The sequence below is a fragment of the Gastrolobium bilobum genome, unplaced genomic scaffold (assembly GCF_033153095.1).
Source record: "Gastrolobium bilobum isolate Gb01-03AN ecotype WA unplaced genomic scaffold, APGP_CSIRO_Gbil_v1 utg2164, whole genome shotgun sequence".
Lineage (NCBI taxonomy): Eukaryota > Viridiplantae > Streptophyta > Magnoliopsida > Fabales > Fabaceae > Gastrolobium > Gastrolobium bilobum.
The window spans coordinates 588,886-615,350 of record NW_026898827.1 but is presented as its reverse complement, the minus strand read 5'-3'; the positions used below and the strand labels follow the sequence as shown (position 1 = coordinate 615,350).

Here is a 26,465-nt window from a genome sequence, read left to right as displayed (position 1 = left end):
ATGTGTTTTGTTTAAACAAATAGCTTTTAAATAATTCTTAAAATTTTAAGTTAAATATTTTATATAATCATTAAGTAACTTATAGTTTTATTTTTAGGGGTAGGACATTGTAACAAATAATTAGTGCTACTACCAATCAATTTTACTGTTAGATCGATTATATTGATTTAACGGTTATATTTATTTTCATCTTTGTATGGTTATGATTCCTCATATTTAATACTTTATATTTATTTTCACCTTTGTATGGTTATGATTTTTTATATTTAATGTTTTTACATGAAATATGGAGAATCATAATCATACAAAGATGGAAATAAATATAACTGTTGAATCAACATAATATATCTAACGGTGAAATTGATTGCTAATAACATTGGTAACCCTAAATGATTATTACAATATCATTTCCCTTATTTTTTAATTTTTTTTTACCTTTAGTTTAAAAATAACTTTTAGTTTAAATAAAAGAGATTTCAAACAAGCTCTCAGGCCACTCATCTCTCACTTTATGGGAAGGAAAATAAAAATTCAGTATAATAGACAGAGAAAATTATTGATTTTTCGTATTTGATAGGCCATTAACAAAGGAAATTATCCCTATCTATGCTTTCCATCTTTATCCCAACAATTCCCTTTTTATGCATCCGGCTTTGTAATAGAATGAAACAAAACGAGTAAGAAAGAAAAAAATGAAACATAATTTTTCCTTTACGTGGAAGATTGATTGATTGGTAAATGATCGAAACGAAATTCTATACTTTTGAGTTTTCCTCTTTTCACCCCAATTTCTAAAAGAACAAAAATTAAAGCTTTGAGCGGAATTTAAAATAATAATAATAATGATAATAATAAATCCACTTGAATGTCTTTTCCCTTTTACCTATCGCTCAAACAGTATTAGATTAAAAAAAGAAACAAGCTTCTCTTAAAAGCCATAATAAGGTGGCATGCAAAAGCAATAATCAAATTCGCTAACCATAATAATATGTGATTACTATCCCATACAAAGTTGACATTATTGCTAAAATCTGAGTTGGGAAATCAAAGAGCACTAGAACCAGATCGTGCTCAGGGAGAAGAAAAACAGATACATCGTGCATCAAAACTAGGAACATTAGATGATGCAAAACCCATCAAAACTCAGCTAACTAAATAAGCCTGTGGGGTGAAGGGTTTCAATCACCCATTGCTTCATCCTTGTTTCTAAAGAGGATAGTGTCTCTCATTGGACCACATTTGTCCTTGTAATATAGTTGGCATTTGACTTTGATACAAACCTCCTATATATTGTATGCATGAGTTTCCAACATCCCTTCTCTACTGAGAGTTGCCTTCTCTGTTCCTATGCATCCCTGCTTGTGTCTCGGGTCCTTTGGGGACACTAAAAATGCCATAACCAGGTCTTGAAGTATTGGGAGCACTAGGATGTGATAGGCCATGCTTGGGGATATCCTCATGGGAAGAAGGCATTGCGTTTCTTGATCCAGGAGTAATAGATTGCTTGGTATTTTCTATTCTGGGATTAACATTAGTATCTACTGGAACATGCCTCATCTGATTTAAATTTGAGGGTATAGACCGGGGTGCATCTCTTATTCCTGGACCATTGTTATTGCCATAGGGGCCTGTATTATTTAATGTGGTTTGTTGGAATCTGTTTCTTGGCTCTGCTCTTTTGTACCTATTCTCAGCTACAGCAGGAGACATTTGTGCATTATATGGAACCTTGTTCTCACCCGGATGATCAGCTCGTCTATACCTATTTTCGGACACGGTTCGAGACACTGAGGGAGAAATATGCTTGTCACCATCAAAAGGCACCTCCTCCTCAGTTTCAAAACCAGATTCAGCAGAACTATGATTCTCATATTCCATAGAGTCACTAGAATTGGCTGTTAATGGTTCCATATTACCCTCCTGACCCTTAACAGCCGTGTCTGCTGCATTTTCGGATTTTTTCCCGCCTTTCTTAAATGCCCCAAATCTAACATGTCTGACTATCATATATGCATATGTGTCTTTTTTTGCCATAGTTGGTCCACTTTCCACTACACCGACATCTTCTATCTGCAAAGAAGATTTTGAATGTAGAATGAAAGGATATAAAGAAATAGGGAGAAAAGATAAAATAAAAAAATCTTGTAAAAAATAGTTCAGACAGAAAATCCCAGAATGAAACAGGAATCGTACCAGAGCAAACAGACGATCTAATAAACCTGTTGTGTCCTGATTTTCATTGCCTGTTGCCCTGCACTGTTTTTAATAGAGGAAAAAGCAATCACAATTCTGACATATCATCAACAAACAATACATATGCTCAAAGCTTTGTATTATTTACTATGGATGAATGTGGTACATGTTGATAAAAGGTATATGCCTTAAAGTCCTGGTGACTTAGAAGTTACTTAAAGACCTTGATAAAGTTCAGTTAAAAACAACTAGATTCCACCATATTATTTTTTGTTAAAAAATCTTATGTAATGGAACTGGATGTTCATTACAACCAATAATTTATCTGCATCCAATGTTTGTGTGCAGATATTAATTCATTGATTAAATGATCCATTACGAATGAAATATAGATGATACACTGTGATGCAAAGATGCATAATGTGCAGGATTATTTTCAGAGACAGAGATAGTGAGGAGGCCATTGGGAAGGGAAAATATAATGCAGATAGAGATACCTTAACCCGATAACCCTTCTCCATTAACTTTTTAACCATATCTGCTTTCGTCTTCAGGTCTTTTAATTCCTAAAAACATCAACAGTAGAAATTTCAATATATCAAATTCTCCTTTTCCTGGTTCAGCCTTTCAGGAAATAAAATATGACAAACTCAAAACACAGAAACCTTAAAACCAATAGTTGACCCCCAAAATAATAAAACATGTAGGGGATATAGAAAAATAAAAGAATGAATACAGAGAAAGAAAACTTACAGTTTTTTCAGAAAATCGCACTTCCTTGCATTCATTTCGCAATGTCATCTTAGACTGCATTTGTCAGAAAGCTGATTAAGAACAATGCTACATCTAAAGATTAAAGATTTGTCTTTGACAACTCAGTAAACATGCCATAACAGCAGAATGATTGTAAAAAAAAAAAAACCACTACCCGTTAAACCCAACTAGCGAGTGTGGGGTGGAGGCAATCCTATACGCAGCTTTTCCCTCACATAATTGCAAAGAGGTTGTTTCCTGGATTCGAACCCATGACCTTTCAGTCATGAAAGAATAGCTTTACCACTGCTTCGGTTCGCCCTTTTTTTAGGGGCAGAATGATTATAAGTAGTTAAAATGTAAAGCACTGTGGAACATTTTTTAATTTATATTTGCCAAAGAAAGCAGGGGATGAGAATAACGGGAGAGCACAAACTTTCCAAGTATACACAATATTGGGTTTTGTTGTAGTTTCAATGCTGAAAATGCAAAGCTTCACTTCCTCGTTCCTAGCCATTTGATTGAGCATGCTAATACTTTAAAAAGTTTCATTTTTAAACCATCTTTGCTATAAGAAAGCTTACTGCATTATAATTTGTAGAATATTCTAGATAGTATTTATTGATGTAGTTGGTAGTTGTATATTTAGTTGGTAGTTGTATATTTATTGATGTAGTTGGAGGTTGCATATTTATTAAAGTAGTTGAGGTAGTTGGATGTACTCAATATAAAAAGGACCCATTGGGTCTCTCAATGAATCAAGAAAGTATTATTCAGATAAAACACTTCTTCCACTTCTTCTTTTCTTCATGGTATCAAGAGCTGGTTATATTCCAGTCTCTTCCCCGTTCTGATTTATTTTTAAGTCATTTTCCTATTCCTTTTTTTTCGTTTTAGCCACTACCCAAGCCAGAATCCTTACCTAGACATCTCCAACCACGAAACCAAGGCCACCATTAGGTTCAGAACAAAATTCCGAGCCAACCCACAGAAGACCCGTGGCAGTACTGTTCATCACTGTAGCAATTACTGTTTCACTGTGGCCAACCCTCTTCTTGTTTTGAGGGTCAAAATGGTATTTGGAGGAACTTTTTTCTGGGTACCTGTTAGAAAGCCATGGATGCTGGAAATTCTGAAATTTCGTCTGGAACCTAACCCCTTCCCAACTCTTCGTCTTCTGGAGACAACCCAGCAATGCAGATCACCAGTCACCATTTAAACGGTAGGAACTATGTGCAATGGTGTCAATCTGTTAAGTTGTTTATCCAGGCTAAAGGGAAGATGGGGTATCTCGACGGAAAAAAGGTAAAACCAGCAGAACGTGAACCTGGTTATGATGTTTGGGTGGCTGAAAATGCTTTAGTCATGACATGGCTGACTAATTCTATGGAACCAGATATCAATCAAACTTATTTATTTCTTGATACAGCTCACGAGATTTGGGAAGCTGTTAAAGAATATTACTCCGACCTGGGCAATGCATCTCAGGGTTTTGATCTCAACACCAAGGTGAAAGAATTACGCCAAGGAGAGATGACTGTTACTGAATACTTCCTTGCTCTAAAAATACTATGGCAAGAGTTAGATCTTTATGATAAAGCAGACCTTCAAGGTTTAGAAGCTAATGCAAGGTTCAAAAATTATATAGAGAAAAGGCGTCTCTATGATTTTCTTGCTGGCCTTAATTCTGATCTGGATGATGTTCGTGGAAGAATTTTGGGACAAAACCCATTACCTTCCCTTGCTACTGCTTTTTCGGAAGTACGAAGGGAGGAGCTTTGCCGAAAGGTAATGTTGGGTGATAAGGACTCTAAGTCCTCTGATGGGTCTGCCCTTATAGTAAAGAATAATGTTCGTCTTTCTGGGGACTCAAAACGTTCTGATCGTTGGTGTTCTCATTGCAATAAGGGTGGTCACACCCGTGAAAAATGTTGGGAAATTCATGGAAAACCACCAAACTGGAAACCAAAAGGACAGAACAAGAATCGTGCTAATCAAGTATCTTCCGAAGATAAAGGGAAGGTGTCTCATGTCCCTTCAAACCTTGATGGTGTTTTCCTCTCCAAGGCCCAGTTTGAGCAATTTCAGAAACTGATATCTCAACCTGCCGAGGCAACTAGTCATGTTGCTCAAAAAGGTATGGCATTCCATGTTGAACGTAGTAATCGTTGGATCCTTGATTCAGGGGCCTCTAATCACATGACAGGTAATGCAACCTTATTTTTCTCCTATACCCCTTACTATCACCCGTCACGAATAAGAACAGCTGATGGGAATTTCTCCACTATTGCGGGGAAGGGATCCATTAAACTTTCTGAGCATATTATTTTGAATTCAGTCCTTCATGTTCCCTCTCTTACCTGTAACCTCATCTCAATTAGCAAACTTACTGCTGAGTTGCATTGTGTTGCTAAGTTCTCTGCAAATGCTTGTACCTTTCAGGAACAAGACTCTGGGACGATGATTGGCAGTGCTAGAGAGGAAGAAGGGCTCTACTATTTTAAAGAGGATCCTTGTGAAAGGAGGATTTTTTCAAACCACTCTTTATGTTTATCAGATGATTGTAATGATGTTTTGTTATGGCATCGTAGGTTAGGACACCCAAATTTTGTCTATCTTCAGAAGTTATTCCCGAACTTGTTCATCAATAAAAAGCCAAGTTCTCTTCTTTGTGATATTTGTCAGCTTGCAAAGCATTCTCGTGCCACTTATTCTCCTAAAAAATATCATGAATCTTCTCCCTTTACATTGATTCATAGTGATATTTGAGGACCTGCTCGTGAAAAAAATGTCTCGGGTGCTCGTTGGTTTATTACTTTCATTGATGATCATTCTAGGGTATGTTAGGTATACCTCTTGAAAGATAAGTCTGATGCGGCATCCACCTTTAAAAATTTTCATGCTATGATTCAAACTCAATTCCAGACCTCTATCAAAATTCTGCGAACAGACAATGGTACTGAATATTTTAATTCTGTTCTTGGAGATTACCTAAACCAGCATGGAATTATTCATCAAAGTTCTTGTCCTAACACCCCTCAACAAAATGGGGTGGCTGAAAGAAAAAATAGACATCTAATTGAAGTTGCTCGAGCTCTTTTATTCACGATGCATGTCCCTAAATATCTGTGGGGGGAAGCCGTCTTGACAGCCTCTTATCTCATTAACCGGATGTCTTCTCGGGTACTAAATTTTCATTCTCCTTTATCTTGTCTTACTAAATTTTTTCCCTCTTTCAGTGTTGTTTCCTCTCTTCCTCCCAGAATATTTGGCTGTGTGGTTTTGTGCATATTCCTCCACATCACAGGTCCAAACTTGACCCTAAATCTGTTAGATGTGTCTTCATAGGATATTTCCCTAATCAAAAAGGTTATAAGTGTTACTCACCTTCTCTCCGTAAGGTTTTTGTTTCCATGGATGTTACCTTTTATGAGACACAATCCTTTTTTTCCCCGACTTCTCTTCAGGGGGAGTCTATTGGTATTGGTATGGATGAAGATAAGCCTGGGAAACCAAATGATGCTGTTGTCTTACCTTGGCCTTTGGAAACAGGGGGAGTTATTGGGAAGGAAACAGGGGGAGCAACTATACCTGAATCTAATGATCCTCCTTGTGATCCTCCTGGTAAATGGGGAAAATTTTACAGCAGGCGCAAAACACATGAAGATACTCTAAACTGCCAGGATCCTGATTCGAGTCCTTGTTCCAGCAACCCACTTGAATGTACTAGTACAGCCAACATTGATATGCCTATTGCTCTTCGGAAAGGTACTAGATCTTGCACTGCTCATCCTATTTCCCATTATATCTCATATGAAAAGTTGTCTCCAGGTTTTCGTGCTTTCAACACTTTTAGATAGTACCAAGATACCCAAAAATATCCAAGAAGCACTTGATGACCCAAAATGGAGGAATGTTGTATTAGAAGAAATGGATGCACTTACAAAAAATGGAACATGGGAGTTTGTGACATTACCTAAAGGAAAGAAAACTGTTGGTTGCAAGTGGGTGTTCACAATAAAATTCAATGCAGACAATAGCATCAATAGGTATAAGGCCAGATTAGTTGCTAAGGGTTTTACTCAGACTCATGGGATAGATTATCAGGAGACATTTGCTCCTGTTGCCAAACTTAACACTATCCGCGTTCTGCTATCTCTTGCCTCCAACCTTGATTGGCCATTGCAACAGTTAGATGTTAAGAATGCCTTCTTGAATGGTGATCTACATGAGGAAGTTTACATGGATCCACCTCCTGGTTTTGAAAAAGGGGATGGTTCTGTGTGCAAGTTGTAGAAGTCTCTCTATGGACTTAAACAATCTCCCAGAGAATGGTTTGGGAAATTTACTCAAGCTATTAAGGGAAGAGGGTTCACCCAAGCTCAGACTGATCACACCTTATTTTTTAAACACTCCGACAAAGGAAGAATTGCTATTCTGATCGTTTATGTTGATGACATAATTATCACTGGTAATGATAGCGAGGAGATAACCTCTTTAAAAAAATGTTTAGCTGACCAGTTTGAACTAAAAGATCTTGGATCTCTCAAATATTTCCTTGGCATGGAAATTGCTCGGCGTAAGGAAGGAATTTCTTTAACTCATAAAAAATACATTCTAGACCTGTTGCAAGAAACAGGTATGCTTGGGTGCAAGCCGGCAGAGACTCCAATTGAAGCTAATATCAAGATGGGTGTTGAGGACGGGGAAGATGTTGATAGGGAGCAGTACCAAAGACTAGTGGGGAAATTAATCTATTTGTCTCACACTCGTCCTGATATTGCTTTTGTTGTGAGCATGGTTAGCCAATTCATGCATTCTCCTAAGGAAAAACACCTTAGTGTTGTTTATAGAATTCTCAAATACCTCAAAAATACCCCTGGTCGAGGAATTTTCTTTAAAAAGGGGCACAAAAGGATGATTGAAATCTATACAGATGCAGACTGGGCTGGCTCTGCAATGGACCGAAGATCTACTTCAGGATATTGTACTTATGTCTGGGGAAACCTTGTGACCTGGAGAAGTAAGAAACAAACTGTTGTTGCAAGAAGCAGTGCAGAAGCAGAATTTCGGGCTCTAGCCCATGGTATTTGTGAAGGAATTTGGTTACGAAGGCTTCTGGAGGAGTTGAAGATCTCCTATTCCCTACCTATCAGATTATATTGTGATAATAAGGCTGCCGTCAGCATTGCTCAAAATCTTGTTCATCATGACAGAACAAAACATGTGGAAGTTGATCGTCACTTTATCAAAGAGAAGTTAGAAGACGGTAGTGTATGCTTGACATATATATACCTACCAAGGAACAGACGGCAGATATCCTCACCAAAGGATTACTTAAGCCGACCTTTGAGAATTTGATCAGCAAGTTTGGAATGATCAATATATATCTCCCAACTTGAGGGGGAGTGTAGAATATGTAGAATATTCTAGATAGTATTTATTGATGTAGTTGGTAGTTGTATATTTATTGATGTAGTTGGAGGTTGCATATTTATTAAAGTAGTTGAGGTAGTTGGATGTACTCAATATAAAAAGGACCCATTGGGTCTCTCAATGAATCAAGAAAGTATTATTCAGATAAAACACTTCTTCCACTTCTTCTTTTCTTCATAATTATTCTTTAAAATAATGAGAAAAGAGAATGAACATATTCATTTTTTGTTCTATGCCAGAGCATTTTTCTGGTCTTTTTTTTTTTTTGCTAGATACCAACCGGTATCCGCAGCCCTAATGAGCCCGACTAATCCGGTTTCAGTTTCAGGTTTCTGGTCTTTTTTTAGAATAAGTCTCTCAAGGATTGAAATTTGAGTTAAATGTTCTGAGATCTGGTCCGTATGCTGCTAGGCATAGGAGCAGCAATCTGATTCTTTTAGCCAGTCATATTATACAATGCACCAGACTCACCAAAGTTTGGTGACCAAACAGAATCAAATTCTTTCAAAGTTAGCAGGCACATCATAGCTTACTCCACTGGAAGCATCCAACTGTCCCCAGTGAAACCCAATCTTAGTAAGTCAGTCTTGACTTAAAATGATGAAAAATAAGTATGTACTTGTAAAATATGTGATTTAGGATACAATATGGCTCGTGTATTCTAATAGGCAAAAGGCATGTGTTGTACCAGTGATATGCAAATAAAGATTCATATGTTTGAATATATCACTTAAAATGACCAGGAGAAAAACTCTTATCAATGATTTCAACCGATAGCAATTAAAGAAACTTCACAAGCAACTTGGAAACGGTAACTAATTCATAGCATACTGCACCTTGCTTTTAGCACGCTCCTTTTCCTTCATTCGTCGCTGGTACATTTCCTTGTCATAGTCCATAATTTTACAAACGGGTGGATTAGAAGTACTCTGAACCTGTAACGTGACCAGTACTCATATAATAAATGTCACAAGATATGGGAAGCATCCTCATGTGTTTACGCTAACCTTCTTCATTCATATTCCTAAGCAAATTTTAATGCTTCAGAGTTTGACAGATATGATGCATGTGAATATTGGTGATCACCAGTCACAAAATGTCCCAAATATTAGGGATGTGTTGGTGGTGACGAAAATGATCACTACATAAAGATAGACACACACTCTTCCCCCCAACTTAAGGTTAGAACTTTGAAGGATTGAAGTCCAGACCTATCATAACAGAATGACTTTAAAATCCCAGGAATGCAGAAAAAAACAATAAATCCTTCGGTAAATGATGAATTCATTTGAAATCATGCAACCTACTTCAACTCAGCATCTCTCCCTTGCAGGTAATCTCTTTAAAAAAAGAAAAAACTCAGCGATCATGGAAAAAGACTTGAGAAATTTTATTTACCTCAACTAAATCAAGTTTAAGCTTCCTGGCACGTTCCAATGCTTCGAACCTTGACAATATTGTATGCCCTGCACGAAATCATACATTTAATGGGAAATTAAAGGCTGACGCTAAATTTTGCTGCGCATTTATACAGTAAATATCACACAAAACTGATCTTCCAAGTCCTCGTAGTAAATATTAATTAATATAGTTTGAAGCGGTGCATCTCCATCCTCCATAGTTCCATGGGCGTCTACCCGTTATTATGTGTTTATCTGGTCATGTAACTATAAGTTGCCTAGGCCTAAGCAAGGCTCCAGGTTATATTGCAGTTGATCTTAGTTACAATAGTGTGATGGCAAGCAGGAGAAAACAACTATCTGATCATGATAAGCAAGTGCAGAATGAGTATTACAAAAAAAAGCCTGGTAGCTATAAATTCTAGTAATTTTCCATAATAGCATTCCACAGTTTAAGCACCTAAGGGTTAAAATGTGTAATAGGTTTACCATCATCCGTCACAAGCCTGACATATTGAGCTTTGATTTTGTCATTCAACCGTGGCCCATTGGTGAGGTCCTCTTCCTTCTTGGGCTTTACCTGAAACTGAAATCCCACAAAGCAACAGCAACTGACATCATCAGATTCAAGGAGTACCAATTCAACCATCAATGTCAAACCAATAACAATTTAATTCCAGAATAAACAACAAAAGGGATCCATTACTCATCACATTTCAAAAATCACTAAGGAACCCATGTCCAATTAGACAGCAAAGGCAACAACTTTGATAGTCTAAACCACAAAAAGTTAGAAAAATTACTTGAACGGGAGCAGCAAAAAACCTCACGCTATTGCAAACACTTGTGGGCATTCCATGAAAAACCGAATTCGGATGTGGCACCTCCATGTGGCGAGGTTTAGGGGTGGAATTCAAGGAAGATGCATTCGGAATGTGAATGTAACATCTACGGAATTGGGTGCATGCGAGTTGCAGCTTAGATTTTCCGATTCGGTGCCAAATCGCCATTTCCTCAACGAACCAAACGGTTAGATTAACTGTAACTAATGTGAGTGTTTGTTTGGCAGAAAGAGAAAAGGTTGAGTTTCAAAGGCAACCTCAACTGTTGTGTTATGCGGATGCAATGGTTGTGTTGTGTTTCCAGCAGCGAACCTTTCACCTTTGACAACGGACATGGGCCTTTCGAATCAAAGATTCGGCCTGTTATCAAGATTGAAACTTAATATTCCAGATTTATATTTGATACCCAATATTATTATTGATTTTTTATATTGTTTCTTAATTTTTTTATTTTTTTTTGGTATTATGCTTTTTTTCTTTTTGTTTTCTACTACATATTATCCATAAGGGGCTTTGTATCTCTGAGCGATGGTAAAATTTTGTCTTCTGGGATCCACTATTTTAAAAAAAAAAAAAAAATATTGAAAAAAATTGCTGGATCTATCAAATGAGAAAAACACTTCTGTAATAATAGCATAAGTTTTTTTCCCATACATAAAATGTTATACTAATTAAACGACTCTAGAAAGTAGATAGATATTTGATTGGCTTTATTTTCTATAAAATCACGATGGTGAGACTATGCCATCAATTTTTGAAACTTTTGATTACTTATTACTAGTCAGTATTTCATATAATAATATACAGGTGTTTTGAATTTAAATAAAACAGAAAAGTATAAATTAAATATAAGAATATTCAAGAAAAATTGTATAAAATTATCAAAGAGATATGTGTAATTGATTCAAACCATAAATTTAAAAAAATAAAATATAAAAATATATGCATAACTGATTTGAAAAAAATAAGTTTGAAATTTAAAATGTTAGAATTCAAATATGACATGTCATTCATAGTAGATTAGAACATTAAATTACTCTTAAGAAAAGATACTCTAATTTAATATATAATATAAATTATTCTTAAATATATTAAATAAATCTTAATTAATTTACTACTAGTTAATTATTAGCTCTTAACATATTTGATGCATGTACACTTTTCATCGATTAAAAGTGTCTTTGGGTTGTATTATTTTAAGAAAATAATTACTTTATTTTGACAACTTTATTTTTAGAAAAAAAACATATTTTCATAAAGGTTGAGCACTATAAAAAAAATTAAGCTATCATAGATTTAGAGTTAGGTATGTATCCCTTAAAAGATAAAGTATCTCACTTAATAGGTACTTAACGAGTAGGGTATGTACCAAGACTCAAGGTGGAGTCATCGCGTATGCTATCTCAAATATAATTTAGAGATGACGACAGAATGTGTATGTGCACGATGACTATAGAATTTGACAAAATAATGGACGTAAAATGACTCTTCAAGTGGAGAAATAAATATATATAAGTGAAAAATATTCTCTCATGGCAAGTGGAAGGAGCCGTAATCATTTGCTCAATACCTCGGTGTATGTATGAATAAGGATGAGCATCACTATGAATATTGTAGTGAATTATGTAGGAGAGAGTAAATGATACTTTGAAGTGAGGTCAATTTACTCACTATGGAAAAATAGGGATATGATTCCTTAATGAACTTTTACAGGTCAATCCACATGTATTTGGATTGTAAAGACCGGTTCAGGACATAATTAATATCACATTTTATTAGAATATTTTTCTTTAACCTTCAAATGTGATCCCATATGAGTATATGACCCTTTAATATTATGCCATTCGAATAAACAAAAACAATCATTTGACTCGTACTTAGATGTTTTGGATTGTTTTGGGCGACGGAAGGAGTAAAAAAAACAAACAAGCCATAAAGATGAAGGTCTGAATTGAATACTACGAGAGAGCGGATGGAGGTAATTGGATTTGGAATTTGGCACATGTCAAAATGCTATGAAAGAAAGTTAGTTCATGTGACTTGTCTTTAATATACTCATGTCACGTGACATTTCAACCAATTTTTATTTTAACGTAAGATAATATGGTATGACTCTTTTTAAATAGTCATATAAATAATTAAAAAAATTAATAACAACAACATAGCAAAATAGGTGGAACCACATCAACATACATCTTTCTTTACTTGATAGCCACTTGGTTATGTGGTAATATCTGGGACATTGACCATATTGCCACTCCTTTAATAAAAATTTACCTGATTGCCACTTCTGAAAAAAAAATTGCCAAAATGCCACGCCTGAATCCCGCTGGTCTGACAAGCGGGAATGGACTGGACACGTGTCAGCGTCTGAATGGTGAACCATTATTGCTGGGCTGCCCAGCTAGAATGACAGAATGCTGACACGTGGCAAAAGCACAGGCATTCTCTGGATGTCTGTACTTTTGCCACGTGTCAGCATTCTGTCATTCTAGCTGAGCAGCCCAGCGAGAATGGTTGACCATTCAGACGCTGACACGTGTCCAGTTCATTCCCGCTTGTCAGACCAGCGGGATTCAGGCGTGACATTTTGGCAAAAAAAAATTCAGAAGTGGCAATCAGGTAAAATTTTGCCTAAAAAGTGGCAGTATGGTCATTGTCCCGGTAATATCCTTCCCAAACTGATAAAATATAAAAAAAAAAAGTAACCCTACCTCGAAAAATAGTTTGTAAAAATGCACTATTATAGTCAAAATCTTGGGTTATAGTGTTGCCCGATGATGAAAAGTGAAAAGAACAAAACGCCAAACAGTGACAGAAAAAAAAAAATTTATTCAACGAGTCAACCATCCTATTTGACCTACCTTATCATGACATGTTTCACTATTACTGAAATATTACAGAGTTAATCCGACAAATCAAATTTCAAATTGGGTTAATCCAACAAATTAAATTTCAAATTGGGTTAATCCAACGGGCTGAGCCCGTTTAGAATTTAGGATTTGAAAATCAAGTTAGGGAGTTATATTGGATTGAGATTTCAAATAATTTTAATTGATTATTGTTGAACGAAAAAATTAATTTGTATTCAATTAGGATTTTAAAATATTGATAAAAAGTCACGTGTTATTCGATTAGAATTTTAAAAAATTATTTTAGAATCCATTTAAATTCGTTGATATTCAATCAGGATTTTAAACAAAGGAAAAACAATCTTGTGGTATTCAAAATATGATAATTTTAAAGGATTTTCAATTAGTGAGACTTTTTTAGTGAGAAATATAATTAGGATGTCTCTCTCACAATCTCATTCTAACCCTTAGAATTTCTTGAGATTTCTCTGTTGCATAGAATCTATTCTAGCCATTTCTCAAAGCCAATGTATGTTATTTTTTGACTCTCGTATATTTTCTCAGATTTTGGTATTCCTCCTTCATGATTAATGGTTGTGTTTGTCATCTGTATTTATCACACTACAAAAATTCAGGTGTTTTGTGGAGGTCATATTTTCATATTGTGGAGGTCTTTGACCCCCACAAAAGACATTTGTGGCATTCATCCAACCCCCAGTTCTGCCCTCGCCACAACATAGTTTGTGGGGGTTTTGTGTGCAGTGCCACAATTTGTTAAAGTATTTTCTGGAGGTTCAAGACCCCCACAAATATTGCACTTTTTGGAGATTTAAGACCCCCACAAATGTTGTATTATTTATGGAGATTTAGTAACCTCCCTAATATGTTTGACTTTCTGTGACTCATAGACCCCCACAACATTTATCACTTCTTGGAGGGCATAGACCTCTACAATATTTTTATAATATTTAAAAAAATAAAAAATGAGCTTACGAGAAATGATTTTATTTGAATAAAAGACATCCATTTCAAGTATAAATTTATTTGTTATTTGAAAAAAAATTGTACTTTAAATCTTGTAGGTTCCCATTCAAAAGGTTACAAAGCACTACAGATGTTGTAGTTGAACGTTTAAATATTAAGCTTTAAAACTGCGTCACGATATTGTTTTTAGCGAACATCTATTTTGGTAGCTGTAAACTCACACAAGTGAATATTTAGAAAGCTGTACAAAGTAACTAGTTCCCAGCCACCAACTAAACAACAAACCCCAACAAAGGAAAAAGCACCCCTACAGGAGGCTGCGTCTCATTAACAACTCATCAACCATGACATGGTTGAAGCAACAAAATTGGTTTTATGGAGAATGGCTATCATCCAGCAATTGAAACAGATATGATGAAACCTGCACAATGAAAGAGTAAAAATCAATTACTAAAATTACAAATCAAAATAACGGTAAAAAAGAATTTAAGAATTGTTTTAAGAACTTGATTAACATTCACTGCCACAGAGCATTGTCAGTCTTATAATTGCTACATGCAAATATGCAACTACAATAGTAAATAATTAGAATTTAAGAAAATAATTTGTAAAATACCTTTGGCATTTCAAAAGCTATAATCTCAATTTCCCATTGAATATGAGTACCCTCAGGGATATTTCATCACAAGCTATAAGCTCAAATTCAAAGTATTTTTAATTTGACCGCATGGTCATGCTTCTCATGCCTCAGGCCGAGTATATTAATACCTCTGAAATTGGAAACAAGCAAGACAGACAATTGGTACATTGCCTGAAAAATTCAAATTATTATTGATGATTGAGTTAGAGACAAAAGAAAAGGTATAGCATTCTTAGCAGGAATGGTGAAGCAAGATACTGTATTTTCTAAATCCTTTAGTTGGTCGTTCCTGGGTAAGCCAAATAATAAACAAATCCCTGCCGACTAGAATGACAATAGGGGTCCTCAAGGTAGGATAAATTTTTAGCTCTCCTATATACTACACATATTTAAATTGTAATACTACACATGAATTTATGTCGCATGAAAACATAAGTAAAAAAATAAATATCTAATAAAGCATGATAATAAATTCATAACAAGCTCTAAATTCAAAGTTCATAATCAAAGTAGATGTGCAGCAGCCCTAAAAATCAAATTCCTTAATGAAAAGAGGTAAAATCCTAGATTACACAATACTGAACAAAGCACGAATAGTGAATGAAAACAGAGCATGCACAAGTAAACAGAAAACAAGAAACTGATACAGGAACCATGCAAATAAAGCAGGTAATAAGAATAGAACAGTAATTGAAGAAACACGTTTAGTGATACAAAGTATAGAATGTGGAAAAAAAGAAAGTTGAAAAAAGTCCCCTCAAGGCATGAGTTCACTATAGGAGCTATGCCTCATCTAGCAAGAGGTGTTAGGCCATTAGCCCCTTCCCTCGCCTCGCCTTGCCTTAGCTCCTTAGGTATGCCTCTTGGCATGTTTAACTACACTATTTTTAGACTCTTTTCATATAAAAGAATAGAATTCAGTTTTCCATTATGAGAGTTCATTTATAAGTGGCAAAATCTTAATTAAAACCTACCAATACTTATTATGTGCTAAGAGTTGGTTAAAATATGCAGCAAGTACTAGAGATCCCCTTATAATATTAGGCATAAAGTTTGCCTGTAATAACATGTCCTTGTTTGATGGACCATCAACAGTCTTCTGAGTAGCTGATTCATCACAAAAAGTAGATAATGAATACAATGTTAATTTGAAAAATGATAAGAGATCGATTCAATATAATATAGCTAAACCATGAACCTGTGATGGCGCGAACAGTGGTCATGACAATTCCAAATCGGTCATTGATAACATGTGAAAAATAAGTTTAATAAAAAAATTTAAAAAAAGAAAATTTAAAATACCAACAAAAATGTCACGAGGGATATCAACACAAAAATACCTTGGCGAGGGGAGCAAGGCAATTGGTAGTGCAGCTAGCATTGAAAACAATGTGAAGGTCTGGTTTGTATTCCTTCTTGTTAACACCAACAACAAACATGGGTGCATCCTTGCTAGGGGCAGAAATGACAACCTTCTTGGCACCACCCTAATCACAACCAAACAATTTATACCCATAATAAATTATTGAATAACCTTTATTCATACACATCTAATTAAGTTTTAACTTCCTTTTTTATAAATTAAGTAGTCAATCAACCTAATGAAGATACACCCTTTGGCGTGCTTGATAGCAGCAATGTATAAATAACAATCAATGACATATAACTAGAAAGAAAAATCATCATCATGAGAGAATGAATGTACATGATGAATGGCTAATTCCCCTTGCCATGACAATGAACATAATGACAGGGGTGCCTCCAGCCCTGGAACAAAGCGAAAAAATGAAATAATTTTATTTTATTTCATTGTTAGGGCGAAGACCATAGAATAAAAGCGAGATAAAATTAAGTTTGATTTCAGAGTGTTACCAACACTACATGACCATCTTGCTTTGCCCTGTACAACACCCAAAACCAGGCAAAAAATAAAAAATAAAATAAAATTATAAAATTACAAAATAGTAAAATGGATGAAATTGGGGTGTAGAATAGAAATGGAATCAAACCACATGAAAGAACACAAGCCCTAGTCGGTGAGAGCGTGCCAGTGCTTTGGGTGATGAATGATTAAACCTTTGTCGATTGTGCCCTCACCATGTCCATGCCATCCACCCATCTCTCGAGAGATCACTCAAAACTGAAAATTAGAATCACACATTGAGCAGTAAATCGTTTTATAATTAATTGTGATTATAACACTGGTGAAAACACTCGAACGATGGTGAGAAGATTAAATATAATCGGTTCAAATAACATTGATCTGATAAAAAATAATAAAACCATAAATTAAACAACAAAACAAAGGAAATCAGATAACGGAGAACTCACGCAAATTAAGAATTGAAATCAGCGACGGTGAGAAGAACAAGGACCAAGTTGGAGCAATTTTGAATTTGAAACATGAACTTGAAAAACTTGAATCTGAGAAAAGAAGAGATGTAAAATTCAAAAGCCAAGTAGTAAACATAATGAGAAATTGAAGCTGACTAAGTTACCATAATCGATCCAATGACTATAGGTTTTAGAAGCATATGAGAATGAAGCTCTCTGTCAAGAGAGAAATATGATACGTAATGCTTAGGTGTGAATAAGGGGAGGAGATGTTGTAGCGGCTCAGTGTTGAGTTAGTTCATTTATTATAATTTAAAACTAGATGTTGTAAATCTAGTTTACAACAATATTTTTTTTTCTAAAGTTGAGGTATAATTTTTTTTAAAACTCTTTGTTATGTTTCATAATATGTAGAAAGTAAATATATAAAAAATAGATTGTATATTCTTAAGTAATTTAAAATAGGAAAACATAGTATCAAATTGTGGAGGTTTAAAACCTGCCAAAAATTAAATCATTTGTTGGAGGTTATCTCCAATAATCACCCATTTTTTTGTAGGGTCAGGTTTTGGTATTCCTCTGTCATGATTAGTAATGTGTTTCATTATTATTTTTACCACAGTTTATAGAGTTGACGATAAACATATATGTGCTCACATCTTCAATATGAAATTAAACTAAATAAGCTTACCACATACATTCTTTGTCGGTCTTCTTCTTTTGTATATTGTTTAGATTATAATGAGCATAAAATCCTAATATTCTTCGTGTTTGGCAATGATACATATTAAAAATCCTAATAATCCGGTGGCAAGCTATATCAAATATGTGTGTGTGTGTAGAGTTTAGTGTGTGTCTTTTTAAAGGATGTAAGTTGTGTTCTTTTAGTTTTGTACTCTATGTACTCCCGATAGTACATAGTTATAACATGGAAAAAAATTCATTTTTCACTTCAGCCGATGTGACTGAAGAGATTAAAAAAAAAACTATTCATGTTGTAACTATATATTACCGGGGAGTACATAGAGTAAAAAAATTAAAGGATACAACTTACATCCTTTTAAAGCACAAATAATTTTTCCATATATATATATATATATATATATATAATGCGTGAAAGATTATTATAGCTTTAGATTTGTTAAGAGATGTTGCTTAGAAATTTTGAATATTTGTTAAAAATTATATTAGGTTTTACTGATTGAGAAAATTATTATTTTTTATTAATATCATTACATTTCTTTGTTAACTTTTTTATTGACTCTTGTAATTTTGAATTTTGTTAAAAATTCATATAAATTTTTAAAATCATATAAATTCATATTGTCCTTTCAAATCTTATAAATTCTATTAAAAATCATTTAAAATTCAATCTTATGAAATCTTGATTGTAAAAAAGTATTTAAAGTCTCTCAAATTCTAAATAGTCTTTTAAAATCTATAAACAAATTTATCTTAAAAAAATATTTTAAAATCTATAAAAAAATGTATCTTAAAAAAATCTTTTAAAATCCTAATCAAATATACCCCTTAACCATTCCTAGTGTCACCTGAAGGGTGAGAGATTTGATTCAACTCAAAAATTTATAAACATTAGTGAGCACCAACATTATAGTAGAGAAAGAATCTTAAACATTCTCAGTGTCACATGAAGGGTGAGAGATTTGAGTCAACTCAAAAATTTATAAACATTAGTGAGGACCAACATTATAGTGGAGAAAGAATCTTAAACATGCTTCTCACCAGAATAGTATCATAAGCACTTCGTTCATATCATCTATACTTAATGATTGTTTCACGTGTTTTATTTTTAGTTTTTTCTTCTTTTAAAAGTAGAAATTTAACCAAATATAATTTATAAAATTTCCTATTATAAAAAAAAGTTTGTTTATAATGAATAAAAAAGTTAAAAGCTAAAAAAAAATTAAAATATATGCCAGCTTTTTGAAATCCTCATATTTATTTTATAATTTTACCTCTATGTTAAATTAACTTGTATTTATAAATTTTTCATTTATCATAATAACAATTTATTTCATCTATCCTTCTTCAAAACCATCAAAATAACTTTAAATAACACCAAATAGCTTTTAACTTTATTTTTTAAATTATTTTATTTTTTAAATTTTTTAAAAATAGCTTTTAGCTTAAAAAAAAATGTGCCAAAGTAATTATTGAGACATAAATAAATGAGCTTTCTAATTATTAACTTAATTTCAATAATTATTATTTTTAATGATTAGCAATTAATTAATTATTAATATAATAATTAATAATTTTAATCATGTATTAATTAATAATATAAATTATTTACTAATTATTTATTTATTTAGTATTTAAAAGGAATGAGTAATTAAACGTGGGATGTAAGTATTTTACAAAAAATAAAATAAAAAAATGAACGAGCCAGATTACATCACATGGCGCAATATTCTGCCCTACGTGATTTCCATCTCTTTGGTAAAAAAAATTCACCAAATTTAAGAATTGGAAAATTTTGAATGAAAAGACTCCTAATTGATCAATGAACCTGACTTTCCTTGGACAACAAAAGAAAAATGGTTGCATAGTCCCATGGTGGCGGTTGAAATGGTGAAATATTTGTTTACCAAAAAAAAAAAAAAATGGTAAAATATTGAGACATAAATAAATGAGCTTTTCACTACTTTTTCAACCCTTTTTTCTTCAGGAGAGTGATCATTTTGTCACGTTTGGACAAAAAAATTATCAGACTGTCAGTGTAGCGAATTTTGCAAAATTTGACATGTGGCATTTTTGGTTCTGACGTGGCATATTTCGTTACACTGTGTAGCGAATTACTTGCATACATAATTCGCTACATTGTGTAGCGAATTATGCTGCGTGACATTTTGACAAAATTTATTGTTGACGTAGCAGTCTAGTAAATTTTTTGTCTAAACGTGACACTTTGGTCAGTGTTCCTTTTTCCTGCCCTCCGCTTAGAGGTTAGTCAGGTTACCCAAGGACTCACTAAGATGTCTCTCTCAATCAATTCGCATAAGAAGGGATCTAATCTAGGTACTTGAAAAAAAAAATGGTCGAATGGGTACTAAAGTTGAAAGAAACATTGTTCAAAGATACTTATACGACTTTGTCTTTAATTTGTTCATGATATGAAATGACATATTATTGTCTTTAATTCGTATCCAATGTGTTTTCTAACTTCTAAGAAGAGATGGACTAATATATTGTTTAAGCTCTCCGGCGATGAAAAATCATTTTATTATGAAAACCAGTCATAAGAAGTGATGATTATGACCTATGATGCACGGACACGGACACGGGATACAACACACCGACACGTTAAATCTAAAAAATATTATATTTGGACACGTTTTGATATTAAATAAATTTTATAATATATATAATATAATTTATATTTAATACATATAAAAGTCCATAATAAGTTCTGAGCGTTGACTTATGTGTCAAAATAGTTGATCGCGTCTCAAAAAAATGTGTCAAAATATGTCAAAGAATTAACTGCGTCCTCAAATGTTGACTATGTGTCGGACAGATTTTTTTTTCAAGCACGTGTACGTGCTTTGAAAATTATGACTAATAGCTCGAGGACTGAGAAGTTGAATATAGAACATTGCTGAATGCAGAATATATATATATATATATATATATATATATATATATATATATATATATAGAGAGAGATCATTTGACTCAAGAGTAAGACTATAAGTCTTACTCTCCATCCTAACCGTTGATTTCCGTTCATCCAACGGTTATAATTTAGGAAGTTATATATAGGGGAATTATAACTTCCTAAATTATAACCGTTGGATGAACGGAAATCAACGGTTAGGATGGAGAGTAAGACTTATAAGTCTTACTCTTGAGTCAAATGATCTCTCTCCATATATATATATATATATATATATATATATATATATATATATATATATATATATATAAACAATCAAAACCAACCTTTGGAGAATCCAAGAGAATCATTGATATCATATCGGATCAATATAATTAGATTCATCGTAGCATCTTTGCTCATAGCTTTCGTGTATATCCTGTCATTATATACGTCATGAAATTTGACCATTGTAAGACAAATTTATAGACAGTTTTGGACTTTCTACTTTTGCAGTATCCATGACTATTCACCTAATATTATCCATATCCACCATTTGGTATAGCAGAATTTTTTTTTAATCCGGAAAATAATTATTACTAAAATATAATGAGAAATATATTTTATTGAAAAATTACTAAAAAGTTGTTTGATAGGATCAAATTTACCAGGAAAATTATGAATAAATTTAAATGTGTGTTTGGTTGGTTGTAATATATTTATGAGAATTAGGGGTGTAAATGAGTCAGGCTAACCCAGCCCGACCTACATTGAGCCTGGCCTAGCCCGACCTTTTAGAGAATGTAGAGTAGGCTTAGGCTTATAAGAAAGCTTTTTAACAAATAGGTCATAGGCCAATTTTGTCAAGCCTGGCTTAAAGCCTTGTAGGCTGGCCTATTTAATTTATTAAAATAAAATAAAATAAAAATATTTTATATGGCAAAGTACCAATATCAACCCTTGGGGTATTATGTTGACTTTATCTTGTTTGTCATTTTTTTCTTATGAGAAGTACTAGTGCATGTATGAATGGAACTTTCTTTGCTCTATACAATTATTTTCGTTGCTTAGTATCTGCAGTGGGAGGCCTACAAAGCTGTAGGCCATGTCAGGCTTTCTTATTTTTAAAAATAGGCCGAACTTGACTAGAAATAAAGCCTTTAATAGGCTAGTAGGCCAGATAAACTGAATGTATTTTTACGTAGGCTTGGGCCAGGAAGGCCAAAGCCCAGCCCATTTACACCCCTAGTGAGAATGTTAGGTTATTTTACGAAAATAACCCCAACATTACTGGAAATTTACAGATTGTACACATTGTGAAGGTCAATTTAGTAAACATTTCGCGCTATAAATTTTGCTTCCCCGGACACTGAATAATTCCACCAATTCTTTAGATCTATAATTTGACGAACAGTGCGAGAGTTAACACATAGATCCATTTTCCCAGAAACATATTTCGCTCGGGAAGTTTTGATTTTTGAGCTACCAAACGCAACATTCTTTGTTCCCCATTTGTACTTTCCCGAGTTTTAATATGAAAGTCGCGTACCAAACACCTTGTAAATGTTCTAAAGCAAATCCTCCCTCAGCTTTTTTTTAATGTTTATTATTATTATATTTTACATTATTTATTGAAATGTAACATCACATTAATATTTTTCTTTTGGGATTGTAAACGATAATTTTAGAATAAATGTACCTTCATAACATATTCCTTTGAAAAATTCTACAAAAATTATAAGTTAATGGCAGGTATGGGTGAAACTGGGTCGAGCCGGCCTATAGGGGCTTACGGCTCGGCTTACATCAGGTCAGATCTGACCTAGTATATTTCGTAAAACAGGTCGGATTTGGGTCTTCAAAAAGCTTGTTTAATAAAAAGACCGTACGCCCACTTTCACAAGGCCTGATCTATATTGTACTATTTATTTCAAATAAAATAGAATAAGTATGTCTTGAAGAAAAAACAAAAGATATAAATTTAATCAATTGCAATTATTTATAACTTAATTATATTCGATAATATTTTAATAGAAATTTGACTTTATTTCTTATGTAGGAAGAATCAAAATCTCAACATGTGATGTGTTTGTTCGATTCATGTAGTTATTTTAATTTACATAGTATGGATTTGTTTGTTAGATCTGATAAAATATATGTTATTTAGTTTGAGCATTTTGCTTTTGAAAATGACTTAAACGCAGGTTGTATGAGTTTTGTTGTGATTCATGATTCTTTTTGGACGTTGAAAATATGATTTTTGGTTTGGCAACAGAATTTGAATATTTTATAAAATTGGTTCATGGTTCTGCTTGGAAGTTAAAAATTAACAGGCTAACGGACTAGGCCAGACCATTTGTTTTTTTATAAACGGACCAAGTCAGACTCATATTAGACTGGGCCAAACCAAATTGAAATTTTTTAACATAAACTTAAACTTTTCGAGACAAAACTTGACCCAGCCCAGTTCAATTCACTACTAGCGGCAGGAACAGCATATGAACACCAACACTGCCGGCTGAACCAAATAATATTTCAGATCGATGGAGAGTTGAAATGACAACTATGAGGTTGCGTTTTCAAATTCAGTTGTGGAACTATCTATCTAGAAACAAGGTAACGCTAGCTAAGAGATACCATCTGGATTATGGGTTCACATTTTGGTCGATTAACCACTATTAATATATGGGTTTTGTATCTATAATTTAATATGACCACAACAATTTTCCTACACACACAACATTTTGTGGGACCCACAATTTTTGAAACCAAAAAAAAAAAAAAAAACTCTGGCACGCAAAACGAATCTCTATAACATAACACAATCACTTTTCCTACAACATAACTCTTATTAAACCCTTAATATATATGCTAAGAAATACCATTATTTTGTTATTTGTGAGGCAGGCTTTAACTTGTAATTTTTGCTTGTATTTTAAATTTCAAAACTTGATAAACCTTTCTCTTTCTCATGCATGCCTTGCGGATGCTGCTAGAATACTTGTCAATAATCGACCTTTAAACATTAGACTATAGAGGTCTTAATTTGACTCAATTGTACTGATAATGAGCTTTTGATAGACAATCTATATCTACGTTTCAGATCTGGATTGTGCACTAGAACTTGTTTAATTACTCATAATAAATATAAATAATTTAGTTAACAGATATTAAATATACACTGCGTATGTACGAAAATTTGCATATGATAATTAACTTCATATGAATCACATGTGACATAAGAATTTAAGGGCAAATTTGATTTTTTATTTTATTTTTTAATTGATGTGTTTTTTTGTGTGTGTGTGTGTTGGGAAGATATTAACCTTCCGAAATCCTTAGTGATTTGACTAATCCAGATTCAGATTTGTATCTCTTCAACTTCTCTAGAAACCGGGACTATCAGGAATTGAACCAACTACCCTTGGGTAGATCAAAATCCAAGGTTTAGTTAGGACGTCACTAGACCAACAACTCTTTAATTAATTAATATATTTTGATTAATAATTACAAAAAAATATTTTATTTTTACTTGTTTGTTTTTATAAAGGGCTTTATTAGTCTCTTTTCGCATAAAATAGTTATCTTATGTTATAGAGAAAAAATGGGTCGGTCCCACAATTATAAGAAAAAGATGGGATGCAAAAATTGAAGTGAGAGAGCATGAGAGAAGTTATCTTATGTAAAAAGAGAGTAATATTTTCTTTTTTTAAATTTTGTAAAAGAAATGGTAAAAACCAAAAGTAATATTTGTTTGGACATCTTAATCAATTTGTGTGGTATTTAATCTTTGTAGTCCATGTTTGAATATTCCTAGTCTGAATCTCTAAAAACATTTTTTAAAAAATAGATACACAAAATCTACTTTTAAATTAATTGCAAATTTTTTAATGTATCTTATAAAAAGAGCAGTTTCAACATGACCATTAATTGATTAGTATTATAAAAATGTGTGGATGTGGACCATTTTCATGAATGCAGCAAGCACGAAATAGCGACTAAGTACATTGGCTCCTCAAACCAGACATGACAGTCCGAGTAGAAGAGCATGATCCACACTGTCCATATTCCCATTCTTGTAGCGGTGGTTGGCTATGATAAGAAGCCATATTTCAAGTTCAACTATATTTTTTTTTTGCTTTTTTCTTAGAAATTTTTTCGAGTTTGGACACACAAATTTGCCTAAGGGAGAAAAAAAGGAAACTGACTATATATTTTATATATTAGCAGCTAAATTAGTTGCACGAGGAGAAGAAAAACGGGGTCCACCTACCTTTGCAAAACTCACTCATTAATAAACAATATATTTAATTAAGGGAATAAAACTTCTGCTGTTGTTGCTGAAGAACTTTTATTCATGCAGCAGAGAAATAAAATAAGCTAGGGTTCACCATTTTGTTTTCTCACACCTATTTCACCTTTTTCTATTTTCATTGTTGGGTCTGAGAAAGAAAGTTCTTTTGCAATTAGGGGTGTAAATGAGCTAAGTCTATCTACAAGGACTTACGACCTAGCCTATATTAGATTAGATTTGATCTATTACAAATAGTAAAATAAAACAGGCCTAGACTTTAAAAAAAATCTATTTAGAAAACAGACTACATGCGTTTTTTATACTTGTCAAGCCTATAAGTCTACAAGTTGGCCTATATCATATTATTTATTTTAAATAAAATAAATAAAATTATTATTTTAATAATTTTGAATAATAAAATAATATTATTTTAGTTATTCTTTTAATTATTAAAGTTTAATAGACTTAAACAGGCCTAGGCCAAAACTTTTATTTTTTAAATATATATCAGGTCAGATTTGTAATTTGAAGTCTACACAGACTAACAGGCTTAACCTAACCTAATCTATTTACACTCCTACATAGGGATGTTCATCAACCGATCCAAACCAATTCAAACCGCGGTGACCGAACCGAAAAACCGATAACCGAATAAACCGAAAACCAAAAAACCGAAAATAAAATAAAAACCGCAAATTTTAATTGGATTGGATCGGTTTTCAGATGGGTTGATGAAAACCGATCCAATATATTAATTTTCCTCTACCTACTTGAGCTTTTCCCCAATCATAGCCCAAAAATTTTTAAACCCAAGACATGTTAACCCATCAACTACACCCAAGAAAAAACCTAATCACATCTCATCAACAAAATTTTATCTGTGTAGAGCTTCATATCTCAATGCCAAAAAAAAAACTATAATATCGTTTACTGAAGCTTTTGTATTTCAAAAAATAATAATTTACAAAGCCAATATATACAACAGATGTTATTTATAAAATAATTATGGAACAAATTTTAGGATTTTTAAAAAACCGAAAAAAATTAGATTGGATCGGATCGGATTTGAAAAAAAATTCAAACCGAATGGATGATTAAATTATTAAACCGAAGGTATTGGA

General features: G+C 33.2%; 2 protein-coding genes across 2 annotated transcripts; both read right to left on the bottom strand.

Moving 5' to 3' along the window:
• Positions 1–978: 978 nt before the first annotated feature.
• Positions 979–10,869, bottom strand: LOC133284479 (translation initiation factor IF3-1, mitochondrial). Its single transcript, XM_061481494.1, has 8 exons — positions 10,586–10,869; positions 10,272–10,368; positions 9,781–9,848; positions 9,219–9,317; positions 2,947–3,000; positions 2,691–2,759; positions 2,194–2,256; positions 979–2,070 (listed from the first exon to the last, which is right to left on the bottom strand). Exons 1-8 carry the CDS (start codon positions 10,790–10,792, stop codon positions 1,321–1,323), a joined length of 1,407 nt encoding a protein of 468 aa, XP_061337478.1. The 5' UTR covers positions 10,793–10,869; the 3' UTR covers positions 979–1,320.
• A 3,980-nt stretch (positions 10,870–14,849) lies between these two features.
• On the bottom strand, positions 14,850–17,219 carry LOC133284477 (glyceraldehyde-3-phosphate dehydrogenase, cytosolic-like). The gene is made up of 7 exons (XM_061481492.1): positions 17,177–17,219; positions 16,806–16,867; positions 16,441–16,587; positions 16,299–16,350; positions 16,122–16,207; positions 15,680–15,740; positions 14,850–14,881 (listed from the first exon to the last, which is right to left on the bottom strand). Exons 1-7 carry the CDS (start codon positions 17,217–17,219, stop codon positions 14,850–14,852), a joined length of 483 nt encoding a protein of 160 aa, XP_061337476.1.
• Between the last annotated feature and the right edge of the window lie 9,246 nt (positions 17,220–26,465).

Coding starts and splice junctions, on each gene's coding strand:
- LOC133284479 (XM_061481494.1), bottom strand. CDS start 10,792: ATGGCGATTTGGCACCGAATCGGAAAATCTAAGCTGCAACTCGCATGC. Junction 9,849..10,271: donor CAGGCTTGTGACGGATGATG/GTAAACCTATTA, acceptor GATTTCGTGCAG/GGCATACAATATTGTCAAGG. Junction 9,318..9,780: donor TTAAACTTGATTTAGTTGAG/GTAAATAAAATT, acceptor GTCACGTTACAG/GTTCAGAGTACTTCTAATCC.
- LOC133284477 (XM_061481492.1), bottom strand. CDS start 17,219: ATGGGTGGATGGCATGGACATGGTGAGGGCACAATCGACAAAG. Junction 16,351..16,440: donor GCCTTGCTCCCCTCGCCAAG/GTATTTTTGTGT, acceptor TATTTTTCACAT/GTTATCAATGACCGATTTGG. Junction 16,208..16,298: donor CACTGTTCGCGCCATCACAG/GTTCATGGTTTA, acceptor GTGATGAATCAG/CTACTCAGAAGACTGTTGAT.